Source organism: Geotrypetes seraphini, chromosome 11 (assembly GCF_902459505.1).
Source record: "Geotrypetes seraphini chromosome 11, aGeoSer1.1, whole genome shotgun sequence".
In the NCBI taxonomy this organism is placed as follows: domain Eukaryota; kingdom Metazoa; phylum Chordata; class Amphibia; order Gymnophiona; family Dermophiidae; genus Geotrypetes; species Geotrypetes seraphini.
The window spans coordinates 59,164,073-59,187,863 of record NC_047094.1 but is presented as its reverse complement, the minus strand read 5'-3'; the positions used below and the strand labels follow the sequence as shown (position 1 = coordinate 59,187,863).

Here is a 23,791-nt window from a genome sequence, read left to right as displayed (position 1 = left end):
GACAGACCAATCCATCCCTGGTTTTACCCTAATGGGGTAAAACTAGGACTGGAGTTAGTCTACAAAGAGGTAATATTACAAAGAGGTAATATTAAAAGCATCTTCATGTGTAAAGAGCAGTATTTTCATGTGTAGATTGATTTATACATGTAGATTTACTTTCAGAAAGCTGCTACTTACATATGGAGATTCTCCAGGAGCACAGATTCCAAGGGTGTATGGCCTGGGCAGGCCAAAAATCTACATGCAGGGCAGGAGGCACAGGATTCTGTAGGGAGTCACTAAGTATGCTTATGCATTTGGGTAAAAGAACTATATAGGAAGAGTTGGAAAACCCCGACCTAGATGGGAAGGGAGAGGAGTATAAAAGAGAGGTGAGGAGTAAAAAAAGTAAGGCTTTTGGTTATCCTAATTTCCCACCAGAGCCTGTGATACTAAAGGAGACTCCTGGGAGTGATATCAGCTTATGGGGTGAGTGTCCAAAAGGTGGTTTGCTAGCAGAGCTAGCAAAAGATTGTTAGAGCTTGGTGGGGAAGAAAGGGTGTCCCCGGGCTGAAGAAAGAGATTGAGACCCAGCGTGGCTCACTGGTCAGAAATTCAAAGGGACCCTTCACCTGAGGGCCGATACCAGAAGATGGACAGAGACAGTGTGGATACTCACCTCCATGGGATAAATGAGAATGAGTGACTTAACTAGATAGGGAGCCTCACTGAATTGTTACAGTTCAGCATGAAGATAGCGTGCTCCTGGGCTGAGGGAAGAGGTGGGACCTGAAGTGGCTCACTACGAGAATGAAAGAACTGGTGTGCAGAGGTTGGGAAATACGATGAAGGCATGAAGGATATGACTGGACTGTAACAGCTTTTACCAATTTCTGTGTTCTGCATTCAAAGTATAAATGGTTATTAGTTGGAATTACAAAGGGACAGTCAAGTAAAGTTTATCAAGTGCACCACAGCTTGAGTAACCACCTGGTTAGTGTTTGAACACAGGGGAAGCTAACCTCTGGCCTACTGGGACTTGTCATGGCCCCGGCCTTCGCCCAGCACTGGTTGCAGGCACCCCGAGACTGAGTAGGAGCAAGACCAGGGTTACATACGCATACCTTCCCCATCTTACATAGGAATACATGCATATTCAAGGACATTATTCACCATCTTTTGCACCAGCTCAGACGGACACACCAATTTTTTAAAAGTACTCATTTTGGTCAGGGCTTTACAGAGGGATTAAGGTGTTATAGTATCTTCTATTAGTTGCAAATACAGAATCAGTAAAAAGTATTATAAGGTTCAAATATTCAGCAATTATTCCCATCTACCTGTTCTCATCCCATTCTTTAATTATGTCTTCATTTTTAATTGGTTCTGCATTCTATGCGCAGGAAGTCCAAAGTGACTGCCTTATTGGTTCATTTCTGATAGCTTTTCCCTCTCCTTCTCCTCCTCCTCACTTCCTACTCATGTACCTTGTCTTTGTGTCTCCCTGCCTCTGCTAATAGCTTACCAAGGACGCACCCTTGTCAGCTCAGGCACAGGTTGGTATGAATGCTTGACATCTGCATGTTATTGCTGTCAGCAGTCTCATTACTGGTCTCTCATTCTTCCAGTGCTCGTCTTCATCTGAAATATATCTGCAGCAGCTTGTTTTGCTGTTCAGAATTAGCACATCCCATGGGGGCTTGTACTTAGGGAGTAATTTTATAAAGCCATGTTCATGTATATGTAGGAACATATGCATGTAAAGTGGCTTTTATAAAATAGTAAAGCATACACAAAAAATAGGCAAGTGAGACGTCTTAAGGAAGAAAGCTTTCTTAGTCAAAGATTGGATCATCAGCAAGCAAATAGCCTGTCTCTTTCTAATGGAAACATAGCTATTTTCTGAAGAAGATCCAATAATAAATGACCTCCTACCAGATAACTTTAAAATTCACACGCTAAATCGCGAGGACAGAAGAGGGGGAGGATTAGCAGTTATTCTTAAGGAAGGACTCAAATTTGAATTATTGGATTCCAAAATAACCAATCAATTAGAAATACTAGCCTGTAAAATTAGAAATAAGGAAATAGAAGAATCCCTCTCTTACATATTATTCTATATTCCACCAAAAAGTTGGACAAAAGCTTAAGAGGACTTCTGCGAATTCGTTCTACATTATTCAATTACTCCTTCATATAATATTATTGCAGGAGACGTTAACTTACATTTAGATGACGAGGACAATCCAGATGTGAAAAATTTCAAAAACTTCTTATCTTTGCTTAATTATAATCTCCCTTTACCCACACAAACACATGAAAAAGGCTACCATTTAGACATGGTAGCCATGTCCACAAAGGAGATCTTAGATCCTACTATCTCTCTATCTGACGGAACTTGGTGTCATGATATCTGGTCTGATCATTTTACTTATTACTTTAATCTAATCTGGACTCATCTAAAATCTAAAACATACCCAAGGATAAAAAAAGAACATCTCACAAGAGGTCATATCAATCCAGAGGAATGCTGGTCACAATATGAAGCAAGAGTGGAAAAAGGAGAAGAGGTTGATTTTTGAGATCACTGGATGAAAACAAGCACATCCATTTTAGATAAAATTGCTCCTAAACGAAATAGTAAAAATTGCTCAAATAAATATAATAAATGGTTTGACAGTGAACTATTAAAAATGAAACAATTAGTAAGACGACTAGAAAGGATCTGGCAAAAAACGGGAAAAATATCAGACCGGATCAATTGGAGATCCAACATAAAAAGCTACAAACAACTGATAAAAGCAAAACATAAAGCATTTTACTCATCCATAATTGACACATTCAACATTATCTTGAAAGGAATCAACACAAAAGAACTGTTCAACTTAGTTTCAAATTTATTTGACACCACACGCCACACTCAGTCCATGAACAACATTAAGCTACCTTCAGCAAATGATCTAGCACAACATTTCAATTCAAAAATTAGAAACTTAAGAAATAACTGTTCAAAAAATGACATAAATGCACATTAAATAGTTAAAACACAAGGAACCGAAATACCAGCGGATATGATTTGGAATTCCTTCTGAGATTTAGAATGGAATAATTATATCAAATTATATAATAAGTACACTAAATCATACAACATTCTGGACTCCTGTCCCCCAGATATTATGAAAGCAGCTCCATCAAACTTTAAACTAACTTTGTTGAATTATTTGACCGACAACTTAAAAAATGGAAAATTCCTTACTAATAATGGTCACATTATAATAACCCCAATTCCAAAAAATCATAAAGAATCCTTAACGTCAGTAACTAACTATAGACCAGTGGCATCTATTCCATTTTTTGTAAAAATCATGGAAGGATTGGTTCATACTCAATTGATGGAGTACCTTGATCAGTTCTCTCTCCTACATGAAACTCAATCTGGTTTTAGACCTTTGTTTAGCACTGAGACAGTTATTGCGGCCATCTTGGATAATTTACGCTCCTTAATGCCCTGATCATGCAACTTGACATGAGTTCTGCCTTCGACTTGGTGGATCATGAGAAACTGTTACAATGCTTAGACACTATTGGTATCAGAGGAGAGGTGTTAGAATGGTTCTAAGGTTTCCTTATGTCCCGCACCTATCAAGTACGTCTCAATTACAACCTCTCTAATACCTGGAGCAATCCATCTGGTGTTCCGCATTTATTCCCATTGATTTTCAATGTTTACATATCATCACTAGGTGCACAATTGACCCAGCAGGGGATAAAATTATTTAATTACTCAGATGACTTTACGATTATTATCCCATTCGCTACTTCTCTCTCTTAAGCTACCCCTATGGCAACAGAAGTACTAAACTTGATGGAACAATGGACGACCAAAAAATTCAGAAAAAACAAAATTCATTGTAGCCTCGCCACACCAACTTGACACTAAAGCATCACTAAGCATCAATAAACTCAGTTACCCTATTCAACCTACAATGAAGATTCTGGGGGTAATACTGGACCAGGGCCTAACCATGAAAAACCAAGTGGACTCCTTGGTCAGAAAGGTTTTTTTCACTCTCTGGAAGCTTCTGTCCATTAGAGCATACTTCGAAGCTTCATCATTCAGAATTCTGGTACAATCCCTTATACTGAGCCATTACTGTAATATCGCCCATATGGCAATTTCCCAGAATATGCAGAGATTACAACTGGTGCAAAATGCAGCAGTCAGGCTGATTTTTGGGTTGAAGAAATCTGATCACATAACCCCTTCCTACCGACTCCTGCATTGGTTGTCGATGGAAGCATGTGCCAAGTTCAAATTTGGCTGTTTTTGCTTCAAGGTACTATTCGGTTTGGCACCCAATAGACATAAGAGAAGCTCACACCTTAAGTTTGTATTACTACCATTTAGAGGAGGTAAATTTAAAAAACATCATCAATCTTTTCTCTTATCAAGCTGCATTATGGGGAAAAGATCTGGAACAATTTCTTATGCATGCTAATAACTATGGGGAATTTAGGAAACACCTAAAAACATATCTGTTCCGGAAGTACTGTGATAGCTGAACTGCACAGTCTCCCACAACAATTGATTTTTAGAACTGTTAATTACCAATCTCTAACTTTGTTAGTTCTACTCAATTTGTAGCATTTTTAATCATTGTAAACCGCATAGAATTTCAAGGTCCTGCGGTATATAAACTGTTATGTTATGTTAATCCAACCACAAAAAGCTGCATTTATTAGTCCACAATAAAGTCCAACAAAAAGAAACTTGCTCATCTGTAGTGGTCCCAACTAGGATCCCATTTTCGGCAAGAGCCTTCCTCAGGAGACTAGGGAGATACTCACTCTCCCGTTGACAATGAGTCACAGCTCCCCTCCTTCCAGCTCCCAAGCCTAGCCCCCTAGGAAGGCTCTTGCCGAAACTGGGATTCTAGTGGGACCACTACAGATGAGCAAGTTTCTTTTTGTTGAACTTTATTGTGGACTAATAAATGTAGCTTTATTGGTTGGATTAAGACATCTCACTTGCCTCTTTTTGTGTTTGCTGTGCTAATGTTATTGAGGCTTGTTTTGTGCTTTTCTTTTTTATAAAATAATGCCAGGTATAAATGTTTGCACAATGATATAAATACACTTGCTTTTACCATAGGCATTGCTGGGTGTGTGGTCTGGGCAACAAGTAAACATGTTGATTATAAAATACTCTAATCTGCTTACTTACTTGTAAACTTTATGCATGGGTATTTACACCTGCTCTTAAATAGATGTAAATGTCCACATCTGCATTCAAGTTGCAATTTCTGTATCTTACATTAGTATTTTATAAAGATACGTGGAGGGGCATTTTTGATAGGATGTCTAAATCCGACTTTGACGGCCTCTTTTACAAAGCCGTGCTAGCAGCTGCTGCGCGATAACAGCCCCAAAGCCCTTTAAATCTCTATGGGCTTCGGGGCCGTTAGCGCAGTGCAGCCGCTAGCGCAGCTTTGTAAAAGAGGCCGTGAATGTTTTGAGAAAAACGTACAAAAATCAGATGGCGAAAATGTCCATTTTTTAACCCACAAGACATCTATGTTTGATAGTGCATCTACTGCTCTAGACAGACTTCCTTGGTTACCCATTAGGAAAAGTATAGAGTTTAAATCTATTTGTTTGGTCCATCATATTCTACAAGCTGATTCCTCTGATTATCTTATTTTGCTTTTTGCACAACTTCACTCATCCTCAGCTAGATTGAGCATATACTCTTACTATCTTATCCATGTTCAAAGATCTGTGATCAAAACATCAGTTTAGCTCAGTATCTTGCAAACCTTTGTAGCTCCGGCACACTAAACGGAACAAATGTTTTTTTGCGGCATATTATAATTGAAATTATACCTCTGTAAATGTTTGCCAGCACAAGTAGAATCTTCCACCTGCTGTTTGCACCGTCCTTGGCTCCCTTCTGATGTCACATCCTGGTCCCATGACAGGATATGACATCAGAGGGGAGTCGAGGCTGGTGCGAGCAGCAGGTGGAAGATTCTGCTGGTGCTTGCAAACATTTACAGAGGTACACCGGGGGTAGAGAGGTGCCGGCGGTGACAGACAATGTACATTTCATCTATTCTAGTGTATATTTATTTTATGAATTATTTCTTATGAAGGGAATTTTAAAAATAAATTCTGGAATCTCTCGCGGCACACCGGAATCCCGCAGCACACAGTTTGCAAGATACTGGTTTAACTCTTCATTCATCTATGCTGCTATCTCTATTTGGAATAATTTGCCAGTGCACATTAGGACCGAATTTGGATATTTTAGTTTTCATAAAAAGTTGAAGACTTTTTTTTTTTAGATAGTATCTAGGATTTTAGCATTTCAGCTAATCAATGTATTTTCCCCTAGTTTGTTTATTGCTTCTTTATTATTTCAAACTGCCTTGAAGAAAATGGTAGTGTTGCATATTAGATTAGATTAATAATAAATTGCATATTAGATTAGATTAATAATTACTAGCCAGGTAGGCCTGGTTTTGGCACTGCTGGGGAAGAACAAGAGGGAATTGATCTTCTAAATGATCTGGACTGGCCACTGTTGGGAGCAAGTTGCCGGACTTGAAGGAGCACTGGGCTTAATGGACCTTTGGTCACTGGGCTTAATGGACCTTTGGTCTGTCCCAATATGGCAATTCTTATGTTCTTTTGATTCTTCTCTTGCTATTATGCTCATTATTTGCTTCCCTGTTTTGAGATTTTAGAGTTGGCCCAACTGGTTAAAAAAAATAACTGATTTTAACAAGTCCAAGATTCAGGGCATTCACACACAGGCATTAACTGTAGCCACCAAAAAAGCAGTTAAAAACTAGCATATAAACTCACTCTTTAAAAATAAGGCATTCAGGCTCAGATTGCAAGTCACAACTTGTATAACAGAGATGCTGTAGACTTGTTTCTTGACAATAAGGCTCATTTGGTCTCATAGCCTCTCTATGTTGCTCTCTTAACCCCGTAGCCTCATTTTCATTATGTATTGTTTAGGCAACCCATGGTCTAACCAAGTTCTGCAGCTGGTATGGTTTACTCAGCCCTCAGCATTTTACCTGAAGACCATTTGTGTTTGAAACTGATCAGTATTGTGTAAAATATGATCACTGTGCCAGTCAGAAAAGTCAGCAGTCATAAGTTCTAGCAACCTTTCCTATTCCAAGGTTCTATCTGTTGGACACGAAGGGGCATTTTCGATAGTGCATCTAAGTCTGGCTTTGTATGTATCCCGCAAGATGTCCAAATGTCGGGGCAGGGAAACATTCATTTACAAAACCACTAGACATCCCCCCAATTTCTTCTTTTTTTTTTTTTCCAAAAATGAATTATTTGGACGTCTTGGCCCTTAAGACATCAAACTTTTTTGGCCATTTTTGAATACAAAAAAACATCATTCAAAGCGTCCAAATCAAGCTCATTTGGATGTGAGAGGGGCCAGCATCTTAATGGACTGGCCACACAGACATCTCAACAGGACAGTGAAGTACTTTAGAGGGCACTGCTGTGAACTTCACATAAAGACTGCCAGGTGCCCTCCCAAACTCCCCCAAAACCTACTATACCCACATGTCTACCTCCCCAATAGCCCTTATGGCTGCAGGTGTCACAAGGCAGTACAGTAGGTTTGGGAGACTCAAACTTTCCATCATAAATATAGTGGGTAGAGTGGCTTATGGGCCTGGGTCCTCCTCTTTATGGTTCACTGGACCACCCACCAGGCTACTTAAGACACTTGTATGCTACTCTACTAGGCTTTCCCATACCAAGGGCTACTGTTCTAGAGATAGGTATGTACTATTTCATGTACATCTGTGGGGGGTGAGAAGGGGGTCAGTGACCACAGGGGGAATGTGGGGACCATACGTTCATTTTTCCAGTGGTCATCTGGTTAGTTTGGGTACCTTTATGGCCCTTATTCGATTTTAAAACAGGTTAACACCGAACATCTAAATGACGCCCTGGATGTCTTGAAAACGCTTTGATTATCTCTGCAAGACTTCCAAGTGCTAAGCCTGCCAAATCCCGCCCAAACCATGCCTGTTTCACACCCAGATGCCCTAGAGAGTGAATGCTCTGCAATACATCTAAAAAATTAGTGTCAAAAATTGACACTTGGACATTTTGGCAATTAAAACATCCAAGTGACGGTGTATGCTGTTTTTTGGACATTTTTCTCTTTTGAAAATGAGCCCCACAGTGTATAGGCATTATTATAAAACACCATTTTTTTTCAGCATTTAAGATTTCTAAAGAGGTAAAGCAGCCAGATAACTCAAGTGAGCCACTGATGTGAGCGCAGTGCTGACAGGCCTGGCCAAATGTGGCGGTTAAAGAGTTGACATCCATTAAGGATTATCTCAATGTTATGTAGAAAGTGTTTGAAGACACAACTATTTGAGCACCACTGGTTTGGAATAATTTCTAAAAGCAGTTTAATGGGAAATTGATGTCTTTTAGTTCTAGGATGGTTTATGCTTCTGCTAATGCTATTCTTGTTTTATGGTTTTGGTTTTATATATTTGGTTATTTTAACAATTTATTACTGATATAGTATGTTTTAAACTTTATAACTTTCAGAAATTCTAAGTGATTTATACATTTAATAAATAAATATTAGAAATACATTTTTAATTGAGGTGACAGGGAAGTAGGGGAATGAAGAGCTTGAAAGGTACAAAAGATTCTTGGCTCTGAGTCCCATGTTACCTGACATGTACTGTTCAATGGTACTTCCAGCATTTGTACAATCAAATTGATAGCTGGCTAGAGAACCTCTAAAAAGGAAGCAGAAGAAACATTTATTTAGCCAGTGCAGATGTCACATCTGAAACATTTCGAGGGAAGCCAACTGTCAAAATTTAGTTTGAGGTACAACCTGGGACTTTTGGTTAAGATGGAGAGCTGGAAATTTGTTGTCAATCACATGCTGGTTTATATATCTAATATAATAAAACGCTAGGCCGCGCATGCGCACTTCCTATGTGTGTGCCGGTTTTCCGTGAGCTGTAGCGACACATAGGAAGTGCGCATGTGCGGCTTATGCTCTGTCCTGCTCCCTGTTGAAAGACGCAGCGTCTCCCTTACATTAACTTTGCCGTCGCCGCCCCTCCGCTCTCTCTCTTCCTCCCCCCCCCGAGGCGGATGGCCAGCGGCTTACGCGCATGCGCTGGCTTGGCGCACCAGAGGGCAAGATGAAGGGGGTGCGGAGCAGCGCTGGCGGTGGCAGTGTCCGGTAAGGAACATGTCCACGAGTACCCCCTCCCGCATCAACTGCTGCTGCTCCTGTTTGAAGCGGCCTGCTGAGGTTTGCGGCCGGCTGTAGCGAACCTCGCAGGCCACTCTCCACATGGAGCACGTTCCCTCTGACACGATTGCGTCAGAGGGAACATGCTACCATATGGAGAGTGGCCTGCGAGGTTCACTACAGCCGTTTGTGAACCTAAGCAGGCCTCTTTGAACAGGAGCGGCAGCGGCGGAAGCAAACATGGGTGGATGGAGGGAGGGGAAGAACGGGAGGGGAAGCGAAAAATAAGGGCTATGGAGCAGGCAGGAAAGAGGGCTGCTTTGGGGGGAGGGGTGTGCTGGGGCCAGACAGCAATCGGGGGGGAGGAACAGATGGGGGGCCATGAAGCAAGCAGGCATTGCACAACAGGGGGAAAGGGGGCTGCTTTGGGGGGGGAGAGTTGTGCTGGGGGCAGACAGCAATCGGGGAGAGGGAGGAGCAGAAGGGGGGCCGCAAAGCAGGCAGGCATTGCACAACAGGGGGAGAGGTGAAAGGGGGCTGCTTTGGCAAGCAGGGGGGGCCAGGGAGACAGACAGAAAGAAAGACGCACAGACAGGGGACCTGGGAAAGACACAGACACAAAGAATGACAGACAGACAGCGTCCAGGGAGAGAGACAAATAAAAAAAACAACAACACACCATACATACAGACATCTACTCTAGTACCCGTTAATGTAACGGGCTTAAAGACTAGTATATATATATATATATATATATATAATATTTTAAAAAAGGTAAAAAAAAAGAATGCCTTTTAACCAAAATAAGGTTGCTACCTCACTGGTATGGCTGCAGTGAAGAGGCTAATGCTTCAGCCATCTGCCTCCTGGTCTAACACATCAGCTTGCTTTGTGTGATGCAATGTGTGCTTGAAAGGCTAATAGTGCAGGCCAGAATGTTTCAGCTCAGTCTTTTGAAGTCCAGTGCTGATTATTCAGACTAATTATTCATCACTCCAGATGATGGAAGATCTTGAGAGCTTGGAAAGCCACATTTCTTCCTTGCTAACTTTTTTAAAAATTCTCTTCATCTCCACAGATGGGGAAATCACTTCCAAGCCAATGGTGCTCTTCCTGGGACCTTGGAGTGTGGGCAAATCCACCATGATAAACTACCTCCTGGGGCTGGATGAGAGTGCCTACCAGCTATATACTGGTAATGGGTAGCTTATTCTATGCATGTTGGGGATGCATGAAACTCCTGTCAGTTCTACACTAGTAATGGACGCCATCTAATTCTATCCATTTTGCGCATGGATAAGACCCCCTATCAGCTCTACACTGGTAATGGTCACCAGTTGATTGCATGCTGACTCGAGGATGCAAAATTCATCTATACACAAAGTTGGTATTGTAAGTCTCAATAAGGCACTATTGCTCGTTTCCATATACCCCAAAAGTGTATAGATTTCTGTAGGACAATTGTTCTTACAAGCACCTGCAAAGGGAGATAATTCTATAAATAAATCACTAATATTTACATACTAAATTTAAACATGAATGATAGAATATGGTCCCTTTTGAGCCACCTTGAATGAGGACGAGTCTCAGATAGCTGATGTTCTTAGGTAACTGAAGATTGACAAGTGATGTATGTCACCTTTTTCAGGGCCTAAATGCATACCACTAATATAAATGCATGTTTTTCACCCACTTCCTCAACCTGACAGATAGTGACAGTAGAGTAATGCATTTTCTCAGCTCTCTGCTTCTATTCTTTGTGCAGGGGCTGAACCCACCACCTCCGAGTTCACCGTGCTTATGCATGGTCCGAAAATGAAGACCATTGAGGGCATTGTGATGGCTGCAGACAGTGGTCGCTCCTTCTCCCCTCTTGAGAAGTTTGGACAGAATTTCCTGGAAAAGCTAATTGGGATTGAGATCCCCCACAAGCTCCTGGAGAGAGTGTCCTTCGTAGATACTCCTGGCATTATTGAGAACCGCAAGCAGCAAGAGCGAGGTAAGACCCTCTCTTCTCTGTCATTATTTCCTCCACAAGAGGCTGAGTTTGTTTAATGTGAAACAGCCAGGCTAAAAACAAAATTAAATGATAAAATATCATTAAGCCATTGACACTGGCATTCTTACATGCTAATGGTGCTGTTATCAGAGGATGCCTGCTCCACAAAGAATATCTGTGAGCTTCCTGGCCTAAATTTTACTTTACAGGTTGACCAATATCCTGAGCAGGCACATAGGAACACAAAAGAAAACAGAGGGATCCTAGACAATAGAGAAATACTGGAGAGGTAAAAGCCAATAGGCAGAAAGCAGATGGTGAATATAGGTCAGTAGTATTCAAACTCATCCATTGCTCCCCTTCCCCCAGCTAGTCAGATTTTTAGAATACTGTGTATACTCAAATATAAGTCAATTTGAATATAAGTTGAGACCCCCCATTCCTCCCCCAAAGGAGGGAAAATGGTTGACTCGAATATAAGACTAGTGGCTTAATATTCAAGTGTCTTGCCCTGCTAGGATCTGCATCCAGTGCCCCCTCCCTCCCCTGTCAGGCTCTGCACCCAGCCCCCTCCCTGCCAGGCAATGCACCCTGCCCCTTTCCCTCCCTCCCTCCCTCCCCTGTCAGGCTCTGCACTCAGCCCCCTTCCCACCCTGCCAGGCTCTCCACCCTGTCCCCCCTCCCTCTCAGACTCTGCACCCTGTCTCCCCTCCCTGCCCTGTTGATTGCACCTCCTTTCTGCTGATATCCTGCATGCCGCCACGCCTTCCATATGACCCGTGTACCTGGAATCCCTGGTGATCCAGATGTTTAGCAGGCATGAGCGAGCTTTCCACATTTCTACCCAGCTGCTGAGCCAGTCGCTGCTGCGAGTTCTAGTGGTTCAGCTGTACCAAGCAGGAGCAGCTCCTGTGAATTCTTGTGAGACTCGCCACAGCCATTCAGGAAGCCACTCAGTGATAAGCAGCAGCGCAGGAAGCATGCTCTTGCTTGGTACAGCTGAATTGCCAGAACTCGCAGCAGCAACCGGCTCAGCAGCAGGGCAGGAGCACGGAAAGATCGCTCCTGCCCACTACACCTTTGGACCACCAAGGATTCCAGGCACACGGCATGGCATGTAGGTTATCGGCAGAGAGGAAGTACAATGGACAGGGCAGGGAAGGGGGACAGGGTACAGAGCCTGGCAGCCCAGCGGTGGCCTGCAACAAGTCCAGGAGGGGGGCAGGTGGGCGCTGGCCTGAATATAAACCAAGACCCCCATTTGTGGGCCAGTTTTTTTGTCCCAAAAATCGAGGTTTATATTCGAGTATATACGGTAATCCTAATGCTGAGGACACACTCAGCTAGTCAAGTCTTCAGGATGCTCACAATGAATATACATGAGAGAAATGTCCACACAATGGAGGTAATGTATGCAAATTTATCTCATGCATATTCATAGCAGTTATCAAGAAAACCTGAATAGCTAGGTGCCGGGGTCTCAAAGTCCCTCCTTGAGGGCCGCAATCCAGTCGAGTTTTCAGGATTTCCACAATATATGCATGAGATCTATGTGCATGCACTGCTTTCAATGCATATTCATTGGGGAAATCCTGAAAACCCGACTGGATTGCGGCTCTCAAGGAGGGACTTTGAGATCCCTGGCTAGGTCTGTCTTGAGAACTGGGTTGAGAACCCTTATCTTAATGAGAACCCTTATCTTAATGAATATGCATTAGATTGATTTTCATAGATTTCCTCCAACGTACGCTAATATGTCTCAAGCATTTCTGTTAGGCCTATTGTGAAAATCCGTCTGTCTAGAGGTCCAAAAACTGGATTATGCACAATAAACCAGCACAATAAACAGTAGGGGTGGTGGTCTTGGAACAAGTACAAACAAGCAACCTGGATTATAGGTAACGGAATGGGGAGGCCTGAGGGGCCATGGCCTACCAATATTTTACTCCATTCAGCATTAGCAAAGGGGGAGATGGAGGAAGGATTGGCAGAGTTCTGTTTGGCCCTCTTAATGAAAAATATTCTACTGCTCCTGACCTGGCTTTCTAAGCAATGACTGATATTTGTTCTCCCTTCTTAGAACTCCCAGTTTAAGAAGTCCATAGGAAATGGGACAAGAGAAACACTGTAGTAATTCCAAAACAGTAAAATGTGTCAAGGCATGCACTAGCACCTGGAATGCGATCTTAGGTGCTCAATTTCTTTATTATATCTATTTGGACTCAACACGCACGTGTTTTGAACCTATGGCCTGCTTCAGGAGTCTTTAGAATAAAATGAACAAAAATGTAAACAAAACAACATCAATATTTATGAGAAAAGTCAATATTTAAATCATCAGCATATAAAATTAATATGTTAGTAAACAAAATCAATATTTGAAATAAACATAATAAAAACATGTGAAAAAAGTTAAAATAAAGCAATGAATATGTGTCTTAAAATAGAACAATTGAAAATTACAAGCATGAGATGAGGAAATCTGTATTGCTCAAAAAATAGTATTGAGAAGGTAGCATCTCCTGTTTCTTTGTGGCTAGCACCTGGAATGTCATTTCAGTGGTTGAGTCACAGTGATATAACACTCCTGAGGCAGATAGCACCAGAGCATGCATCTTCTCCTGCCTCATTCCTATAGTTTATTCTAATGTACTCCCTCCTGCCACTGCGGAAACCCCCTCCTGTACCAGCCAAAACTGACAGGAGGATTGCCTACTCCCTCCTGCCACCACAAACCTCCCCCTGCACTAACCCCACTCCCTCAAGGCCCTCCCGAATTGACCACCCCATTCCTAAAAAAAAAATCAGCAGGAGGGATGCACACTCCCTCCTACCACCGGATGCCCCATGAACCCTCGAAACCACCCCGAACCTCCCCCATACCTTGAAATTAGTTGACAGCAGGAGGGATTCCTAGTCCCTCCTGCTCCTTAGGCCCACCACTGCAGAATGGTGGACCTTCCCCTTCCCATGCATCCTGGGATGTATGGGGGAAGGACCTAAGGCCCCTCCCCATGCATCCCAGGATGCACCGGGAAGGTAAAGGCCCGCTATCTTGCAGTGGAAGCCTGTGGAGCAGGAGGGACTGGGCATCCCTCCTGCTGTCAACTAATTTCCAGGGATGAGGAAGGTTCAGGGTAGTGTGGGGAAGGGCTGGGGGTTGGGGGCATCTGGTGGCAGGAGGGAATGTGCATTCCTCCTGCTGATTTTTTTTTTTTTTTGTTTTAGGAAAGGGAGCAGGGGAGGGGTTGGTTTGGTTTGGGAGAGCCATGTGTGTGTGAGAGTATCTGTGTGTGTGTGGGGGGGGGTTACAGTGGCAGGAGGGAGTAGGCATTCCTCCTGCCAATTTTGGCTGATGCAGAGTGGGTCTCCATATTGGCAGGAGGAAGTGGGCATCCCTCCTGCCTCCATTCATTCTAGGGTGGGTTGTCTGGGGTGGGGATCATCGTGGAGGGCTGTCATCAATGGGGGGCTGGCACGGTATTTTTGTATGGGCCAGATATTGTGTGTGTATGTGTGTGTTATACACACACAAAATAAAGACAGTATGTGGAAAACACAATGTTCTTGACTTTCCTTTTATTTTTTCTAAACGTCTTCAAATAGTATGAAAACTTATCCATATAGATCATAGAAAGGCTAACAGACCCGACAAAGGCCGTGTTTTGGCTGACAAGCCTTCTTCAAAGGTCCTAAGATGTTAAATTGAGAGACAATTGTAAACATAAGTGTGTTAAGGGGTGTTCTAGTGGATGGTGTGCACTAAAGTGAAAGTGAAATATGGCATGATTTTTGATCATGTAAGAAAGAGAAAATTATCTCATAAAAAGATGTGCTATGAAACTTTGGAGATGCCAAAGTTAACATATGACGAAACAGAGGCGAGACTACCTGTGCATCAGAATGTGATAACTGGTAAGATGTATTGGTGAAAAGACCCGACACCATTTATGGGCATATTCAAAGAAAATGCTTAAGAAATCATTATAGACTTCCTGTATATACCTCAATTGTTTACTAATTCATTCAGAATTTAAACAATTTTTAATTCTCTATCCAAATCCAGGTTTGGTGCTCTGATATTTTAAATTTGTCTCCTTTGTATCAACCATTTTAGTGCACTAATTTTTTTTCTCACTAGTGCTCTTTTTAACTGATATAATGTATCCATCAGGCAGATCGTTTAGCCTACTTCTATTTAACCTGCATTCAAAGCTTTTTAGTCAGTTTTTTAGTATGTTTTATATGGATAATTGCAATGTTTTTAAAATTTGTTCAGTTTTGTCCTTTTTCAGACATTTTTCTTTTTAACATCAGCGTTATCGTTATAAAATATCTTTAGCACTGTCAATGCGTTGTTCTGTAATAACTGATTTCAAATTTAGATTTTGACATTCCCATTATTCAAACACTTCTTTTATCCTATGGTTGGAAGAGTTTTTAAGCTAGTTTCTGTCATTTGTCATAATTATGCTTTTTCTGTCGATCTTGATCTGGTTTCATGTGTTTTGGTTTTAGTCCCCTTTTTATTTTATACATTTTTTTATTCCACATATTTTCCATTTTAATCATCAATCTTTCATTTTACTTTTAATTAGTTTCTAATCCAATTTAGTTACACATTGTTATATTTTCCCTAGATCAGTGTTTTCAAGATTTGGTAACTTTCCTCAAATTCAATAGATCATTTGCCATCGATAGGTTGTTAAACATTACCCTCACCGCCCAAGACAGTTGAGTCTTTTCTTTCTAAGATCACTTTCTATATATAATTATTATACACTGGTTTCTTAAGCATTTTCATTGAATATGCCCATAAATGGTGTCGGGTCTTTTCACCAATACATCTTACCAGTTATCACATTCTGGTGCACAGGTAGTCTCGCCTCTATTTTGTCATATATTAACTTTGGCATCTCCAAAGTTTCATAGCACATCTTTTTATGAGATAATTTTCTCTTTCTTGCATGATCAAAAGACATGCCATATTTCACTTTCACTTTAGTGCACACCATCCACTAGAACACCCCTTAACACACTTATGTTTACAATTGTCTCTCAGTTTAACATCTTAGAACCCTTGAGGAAGGCTTGTCAGCCGAAACATGGCCTGGGTCATGTCTGTTAGCCTTTTTATGATCTATGTGGATAAGGTTTTATACAATTAGAAGACATTTAGAAAATTTAAAAGGAAAGTCAAGAACATTGTGTTTTCCACAGACTGTCTTTATTTGGATTGCTTCCTTTTTCCCGCGGAATATTGGGTCTCCTTGCTTTGCTTCTTACTGTTTGTTATACACGCACATCTGTGTCTAGACCTCTCATTTTTTTTGGGTCAATGGAGGTGAATGCTATTTTTTGTGCATCGCTTCAGTCAGCTAATTTGCATCGCATATACATAATTTGCAGCTGAGTCAGAGAGTGAGTGATCATGCGGAAAACCACATGGTGAGCCATTTTATGTATTGGGTCGGCAAATACAATCGGTCGCTAACAATCATTAGATGATTGGAGACTTTAGTGCATCTAGCCCTGAGAGGGCAGGAAGGAGGTGGAGTTGAAAATATGATTGACAGTTTTCTGCAAATAACTTGTAAGTTGGGATACAGAAACCTATTGTTTCAAGACCACTAGACACATCTATAAGAATGTTTGCTGAGGTTAGAAACTAATCTTTTTTTATATTATTTCTGCAAATGAATATATAAATACATGTTCAAAAAAGTAAAAAAAAAAGTTTATGAAAATTCTGGTTATCATCCTGTGTTCATCTTTTCCTTATACTCTGACAATAGGATAGAAAGAGAATGTAAACAAAAAAGCAGTTTTCTAAGTTACATTACACCCGATTTAAACGATCAAGTTGACATGTATTACCTCTACAAAATGCATTATCTTCTGTTATATGTAATAACTTCTGTGATAAGTATTATCTTCTGTGAACTTGAGGTATCATAACTCCTTACTATTACTGTAATATACTCCTATCCGAAATGTAACTCTACTGGAACTACCCAGATATCTTCTAAAATGTAATCCGCCTAGAACCGCAAGGCACAGGCGGAATAGAAGTCCCTAATGTAATGTAATGTAATGTAAGTAAGAAAACAGAAGATCTTATAGAAATCATCTGGTCAAAGAAAGGCTCTACAGATTTGGAGCTATCCATATGGGCCAATGCATATCATAAAATCCATTTTTCTTTTCATTGTAATACTATTTGCATTTCTCAGAAATATTTTGCAGAAATAACATTTAGTTGATGAAAAACTATTATAGGTGATGCATAAGGATGTCTTTCAATGGGAACATATAAATGCAGGTTTATACAAATTTCACTGGCCAATGTTTTTAATGTTTGAACGATAGGCTGAACATAGATTTCTATAATAATGTTTTGCCTTTTTTCTTTTCTTTCTTAAGGTTACCCATTCAATGATGTTTGCCAGTGGTTCATTGACAGAGCTGACCTCATCTTTATTGTCTTTGACCCCACCAAGCTTGATGTTGGCCTGGAGCTAGAAATGCTTTTCCGGCAGTTGAAAGGGCGGGAATCCCAGATCAGGATCATCCTAAACAAAGCAGACAGTCTAGCAACTCAAGAGCTGATGAGAGTCTATGGTGCACTCTTCTGGAGTCTGGCTCCACTGATCAATGTCACAGAACCTCCAAGAGTCTATGTCAGCTCTTTCTGGCCAACCGAATACCATCCTGAGACCCACAAGGAACTATTCCTTAAAGAAGAGATCTCCCTTCTGGAAGATCTTAACCAAGTTATTGAAAACAGATTAGAGAACAAAATTGCCTTTATCCGCCAGCATGCCATCCGAGTTCGCATTCATGCCCTCTTGGTTGATCGCTATTTGCAGACCTATAAGGATAAGATGACCTTTTTCAGTGATGGAGAGCTCATCTTCAAAGACATTGTAGATGATCCAGACAAGTTTCTTATCTTCAAAACCATTCTAGCCAAAACAAATGTAAGCAAATTTGACCTTCCTAACCGTGAGGCTTACAAGGACTTCTTTAGCATCAACCCTATCTCCAGTTTCAAGTTGCTATCTCAGCAGTGCTCCTATATGGGAGGATGCCTTTTGGAGAAGATTGAAAGGGCCATCGCACATGAGCTTCCAGATCTCTTGGGAAGTATTGGCTTAGGGAAGAAGCCAAGTGTCCTCAACTGTGACAAAACAGGGTGTGGTGAAACCCCCAAAAACCGCTACAAGAAACCTTAACATATTATGTAATGTAAAGTTCATGTGTTCCATTGGTGAATGAGCTTATGTCTTATTTGTCCAAAAAAAAAAAATATGGTTTATTAACCCTTTGAGTGCCAAACTGGCAAGAGCTATAATGAGACTTTGAGTCCATGACAAAGGAGGGAAGTTGGGTGGAGATAAGATAAAGGAAGAAACTGTGAATCACTGATGTTAATTTTGTTGTTTTATTTCCAAAGAAGGCCCAAGGTAAGTCAAGGGTGATGTACCAAAGCTGCTCTGCAGATACAGGACTTCAGAAGAGAACGTTCAGTCTTTCTATACACTAAGGGAAAGAATTTTGGATTTAACTCATGCTTTCTTTAGGGCTAGCTCGAGGTGATTTACATTCAGGAACACCTAAGTATTTTCCTGGCCCTGGAGGGCTCATAATCTAAATTCTGTACCTGAGACAATGTAAATCTAAGTGACTTACCCAAAATCACAAGAAGCAGCAGAACTGGGCATCCCTGATTTGTATACTAGTCGTGAGCCTACTCCTCTACTAAAGAGATGGGATAATACAGGAAAATTAGTAATGCAGAGAAAGAGCCAGTAAAAAGTTACATTGCAGACTGTCTAGATATCCACTGTCTTGTTTCTAATACATATTGTTATCTGATACTGTAAGCCATAATGACTTCTATTTTGTGGAAGAGATTTCATTACAAGGTTTTGCTTAAAATACTGGAAATGTAATACATGTCTCTATAGGCACATCCTTTATAGACACTCCAAACTTTGAGTCTGTCGTGAGGGACTAGGAAAAAAGGGCACGATGTGTGCAAGATAGAAGGGTTGTAAACTCCAAATCTTCCTGTCCGTCTCACAGGAGAAACACGGAGAAAGAATATGATGCCAGATAAAACCCTAGTCTGCCTAGTTTCCTTCCTGTTATGATACCATAAACCGCATTTGATCTCCATCTATAGCTTCACTTTCTTGCATAGCAATAAGTGTACTGTACACCAATATGGCAACCACACCACTTCCTTGCAACTAAGGATCATCTGTGTTTGTCCCAGACTGTCTTGATTTTTTTTATTTTACTGTTTTGCCTCCACCACTTCCTCTGAGAGGATATTTGATTGTTTTACATGATAGTCTATTCATGTGTAGGGAGACAATTAGTGTATGCACTGACTGAACTTCTTGTTACTTCATTGGCAATCAAGAGCAGGCCTGGCAGGGCTCAGAGGGTTAATTGATTTTCAGTTTGACTTTGTGTCAGTGTTGCATGTTTATTACGTAGAAGTCAGGATGACTGAGTTTTTGTGGAGTTTCATGCAAGACAGTAATACTTCCAGTTTTGTTGAGGAGTTTATAATTTGTCAGTTTCCTTTTCTTTTACCAGTCTTTTATTTCTGGGCCAGGAGATAGAAATGGTATCTACATGTTCCATTACTTGTCTGTATCTGCCATTTCTCACCTTTCTAGCCTCTGGGGATTATACATATTTACAGAGAAATTCTTTCACTTTGTGCCTGTGGCAAAAAAAAGGTCTCCATATGTCAGGTGCTAATTCATGGTCTCCCTTCAAGAAATGAACACATACAATTCCATTCCTGGATGTGTCTGGCTCTATGCAGTTGGAGGATAAAACTTCACATACTGAATCTACAGTTTAGATTTAGCTCATGGCAAGTTACATTCAAGTACAGCAGGTATTTCCCTGTCCCTGGGAGTTGTGGTCTAATTATGTAGCTGAGGTAAAGGAAAATTAAGTGACTTGCTAAAATCACAAAGAACATCAGTGAAATTTGAACCCTGGCTTCTATAGTTCCTCCACTCTGCATAATGAATCTGAACCAGATTGGCTTATATCAAGAGGTTCTGAATGGTCTTCACACTTGAAAAGATCATGTTCACAGGAGAAGGAGTGTACAGACAGCTCTGTTGTAATTATTACCCAGAGTTTCCTGATTGAGTGATTGTTAGAGCTCTGATTGCTATTAATTTTTGTGAAAGAGAGGTATAATTCAAAGGAAGATGAAAGCAGAAATAGGATAAAATGACACTGGATTGCTTGAAAGGAGGTTTTTTTTTTTCAAAGTACCTTCCAGAGTTATTGGAGAGAAAGTAAAGCTGGAGGTGAGCGACCAGGATTTCCACTAAAGGATAGATGCCAGAGCATTGGTTATTAGTAAGAATGTGTAGGGGATAGACAGAATATGACTGAGTAAATGGGAACAAGGGCACCTTTGGATTCCATGTGTAAAATGAGAAGAGCAGAAGATGGTCAGGGTAAGTAAAATTGTATGGGTCTGTAGAACTGGCATCTAGGCAGGAGTTAATAGGAAAATGTGATGAAAATCTGACTCAGATACAAGGGAGGCACCCACGAGAAACCTTCTTCCTTTTCTGCTTTCCTTTCCTTCCTTATTTCCCTCTTCTGCTCTAGCATGTCACCTTTCATGACCTCTGCTTGTTCTGCATATATAACAACCACTGTGCTCCCCTGGAGAAGAAACAAGTCACTGTTGCTGGTATTTATATATACAGATTAGATGTTGAAAGTACTGAACTTGCTTATAATGTCCATATCCTACATCAATTCATTGTTCTTATGCAGCAGATTAATAACTGTGTTGAGATGTATTACTTTTATTTTACTTTCTCATTTACATATCTTTCAGGGTATTTTTTAGATTCCTCTTTTCCCTTGTGCTTCTGTTGTCACTCTTGTCAGAGCTTGCTTTCAATTTTTTGAAAATTATTTTTATTAAATGCAAACAATTTCAATCAAAATAACAAACAAGAATCCTCCCCCCTCCCTACCCTGCACTTCTTCCTCTCAATTTTGCCCCACCCCCTACAGCATTCTGGAAGAGTTTGAGAGAAAGAAGCTCTGTGGTGGCATGCTTTCTGTATAAATAACACTCTTCACTCTCAAGTAGAGAATGACATGGGGCCAATTTTTTCCTCATCCATGCAGGAACTCATTTTCCTGTCCCGTCCCTGCAAGTTCTTTTCCTGTCCCTGCCCTGTTTCTGCAAGCTCTGTCCTCATCTACACAAGCCTCAAACACTTTAAAAACATCAGTGTTTAAAGCTTGTGTGGTTAAGGCAGAGCTTATAGGAATAGGACAGTGACAGAACTTGCGGGGATGGGCACAAATTTGTCCCCATGTCATTCTCTACTCTCAAGTTCTAGATCATCATCCAAATGCAACAGACAAATCTGTCCGCCGAAAAGAGCACCCCAATAATCTTTCTAAGTGATTCCACAGCTTAGTCCAACACTGAAAATATGTTCCCACGATCTCCAACTTGACACTCTTGCTAGGTGCCCACTTGCTTGTTGGCCCACACGAGGTGTATGTATAGTCTATGAAGTATTTCATAATGAATTTCCTCATAGTAACACTTTCAGTCAAGTCTGCTTTGAATTTTGATGTTAGCATCATCATTTTCCACTGTATCCTGTGATTAGTGAAAAAATCAAGGCACTTCAGCCAATATCTGTGGCCTTAAGGCAGAGCTCAGAATCTAGTATTTGCAGGAGGTGAACCCTTCCTGCACTTGTAGATACATAGTGGTATAGAAGATGATGGCTGATTAAAGAATAACTTGGTCATCCAGTCTGCCCAGTTATTCCTGCCTGTCCTTGCTGCTAAGATTGTAATCTCAGTTACCAGCCATTTAGTGAAACTGCTTGTAGAATTTTAAAAGGGTTAGCCATTTTAGTCTGGTGTAAATAAATTGACAGAGGCTGATGGCACCACATATAGAGTAACCAAGCGATTGAGGCATGAGTTTTTGATGAAGAATCCACTTCTTCAAATGCTATAGGATATCACTCCTTACCATGCCAGCCTTAGTTGGTTTCCTTTTAGGTTCTCTACCAGCCTGGATAACTAGTAAGTTAGTTATCTATAGTATCATGATACCATCTACTCCTAAAAGTTCTAGGTAGTTTACAGTAAACACAAATAATTCAATGCAAACTAAAATATAATATCTACAGATTAATAGCTATCATATAATACCATCCCCACTAAAATGCAATTCATGTTCATGCTCCTATCTAAAATAAATATCAAACAGGAAAACATGTTACTGCACCTAATCCAAGACCCAAACAGAATACTCTCCTACTCTGTTTTGTTCTTTTGACTGTGTCATTGGAGAGTAGGTTTTCTCCCCTTTTGTACTGTTTGATGTTCATCTCAACAGTTATCAAAACTAATGAGGCTGTCTCCCAGATATCGGGCTGTGTAGGTCCCATAACCTTGCTGGATGATAGCTATCTGGCCATCACCAACTTGCTAGTGTTGCTCCAGTTAATTAATGATGCGTTTTAGCTGATTAGCGCAACTGCATGGCCTGCAGTGTCACTAGGTCATGTTTTCTGTATCTGCTCCATGGGGTTTTTTTTAATGTATTTATTAGTTTTTCCTTTGTATCTGTTCTTGAGGGAGTGAAAAGTGCATTTTTTATTATTTTTTTTTTTTGCAATAATGTAGTCTCCCAACCCTGTCCCTATTCCTGTCTTTTATATTTATCCCAAGCCTGCTTGAATTCTGTCACAGAACTAGATGGTATCACCATAGCATCACCGACCCTGTCAGTAAAGAAGTATTTTCTTGTGTTTCCTCTGAATCTTCCTCCCTCCATCTTCATATTCCTTGTCTTTAAAATTGCTTTTCTATGGAAAATTTTAGTTCCTGAAACTCAGTGAAGCATGCCAAATAATTTTTATGGTAATTCTAAAACTTTAAAGAAAGTTTACGGCAAGTATAAGAAAGGAGGATGGAAAACATACTATATAGCTGAAAAGTTTAAATAAAAAAGTTGAACAGAGACTGAGTATTTATTTTGTTGTCATAGTACTGTACTTTCTAATTATAAGCAATCATTCACCTGAACTGGAGCCTTGTTTCCAACTAACCATCTGAACTGTGCTCCTTGGTCCTTACATTTTCATTTTTCACCACTGTCAACGGGGGTTGGAAATGGTTGATGAAGTCTTTTCATATCTCTAGAACTTCAAGTCAAACCAAACTTTAGTCTGTAAAAGGTAAGACATTCAGAGGTTCCTACAAGATGTTTTAATGAGCAATGAATGGTGTCTTGCTCAGGTAAGGTTGGGAAGCTCTGTTGCTCTTAAAGCTTTGGTGGAATTCAAGACCTTCTGCAATGACTGGTCCACAATAGATTAGAGCAGGTAGGTGTTTGCCGATACAAGGCTTTAATTTCACCAAAAGAATACTAAGCCTGACATGACCATGTTTCGCCTAAAAGGCTGCATCGGAGGCAAAACTTAAATAAACAATCA

General features: G+C 40.6%; 1 protein-coding gene across 2 annotated transcripts in view; it reads left to right on the top strand.

Moving 5' to 3' along the window:
- SRL (sarcalumenin) overlaps window positions 1-19,439 on the top strand; it is an 85,455-nt gene extending 66,016 nt beyond the window's left edge. The window contains exons 5-8 of one of the 2 annotated variants that reach the window (XM_033914707.1): window positions 1,503-1,538; window positions 10,338-10,454; window positions 11,025-11,258; window positions 17,682-19,439. In XM_033914707.1, coding sequence (XP_033770598.1) covers window positions 1,503-1,538; window positions 10,338-10,454; window positions 11,025-11,258; window positions 17,682-18,493 — 1,199 coding nt within the window. In that variant the 3' untranslated portion in view covers window positions 18,494-19,439. The remainder of the gene's footprint in view (window positions 1-1,502; window positions 1,539-10,337; window positions 10,455-11,024; window positions 11,259-17,681) is intronic. The other variant, XM_033914708.1, reaches the window with a different exon arrangement.
- Window positions 19,440-23,791: the final 4,352 nt, after the last annotated feature.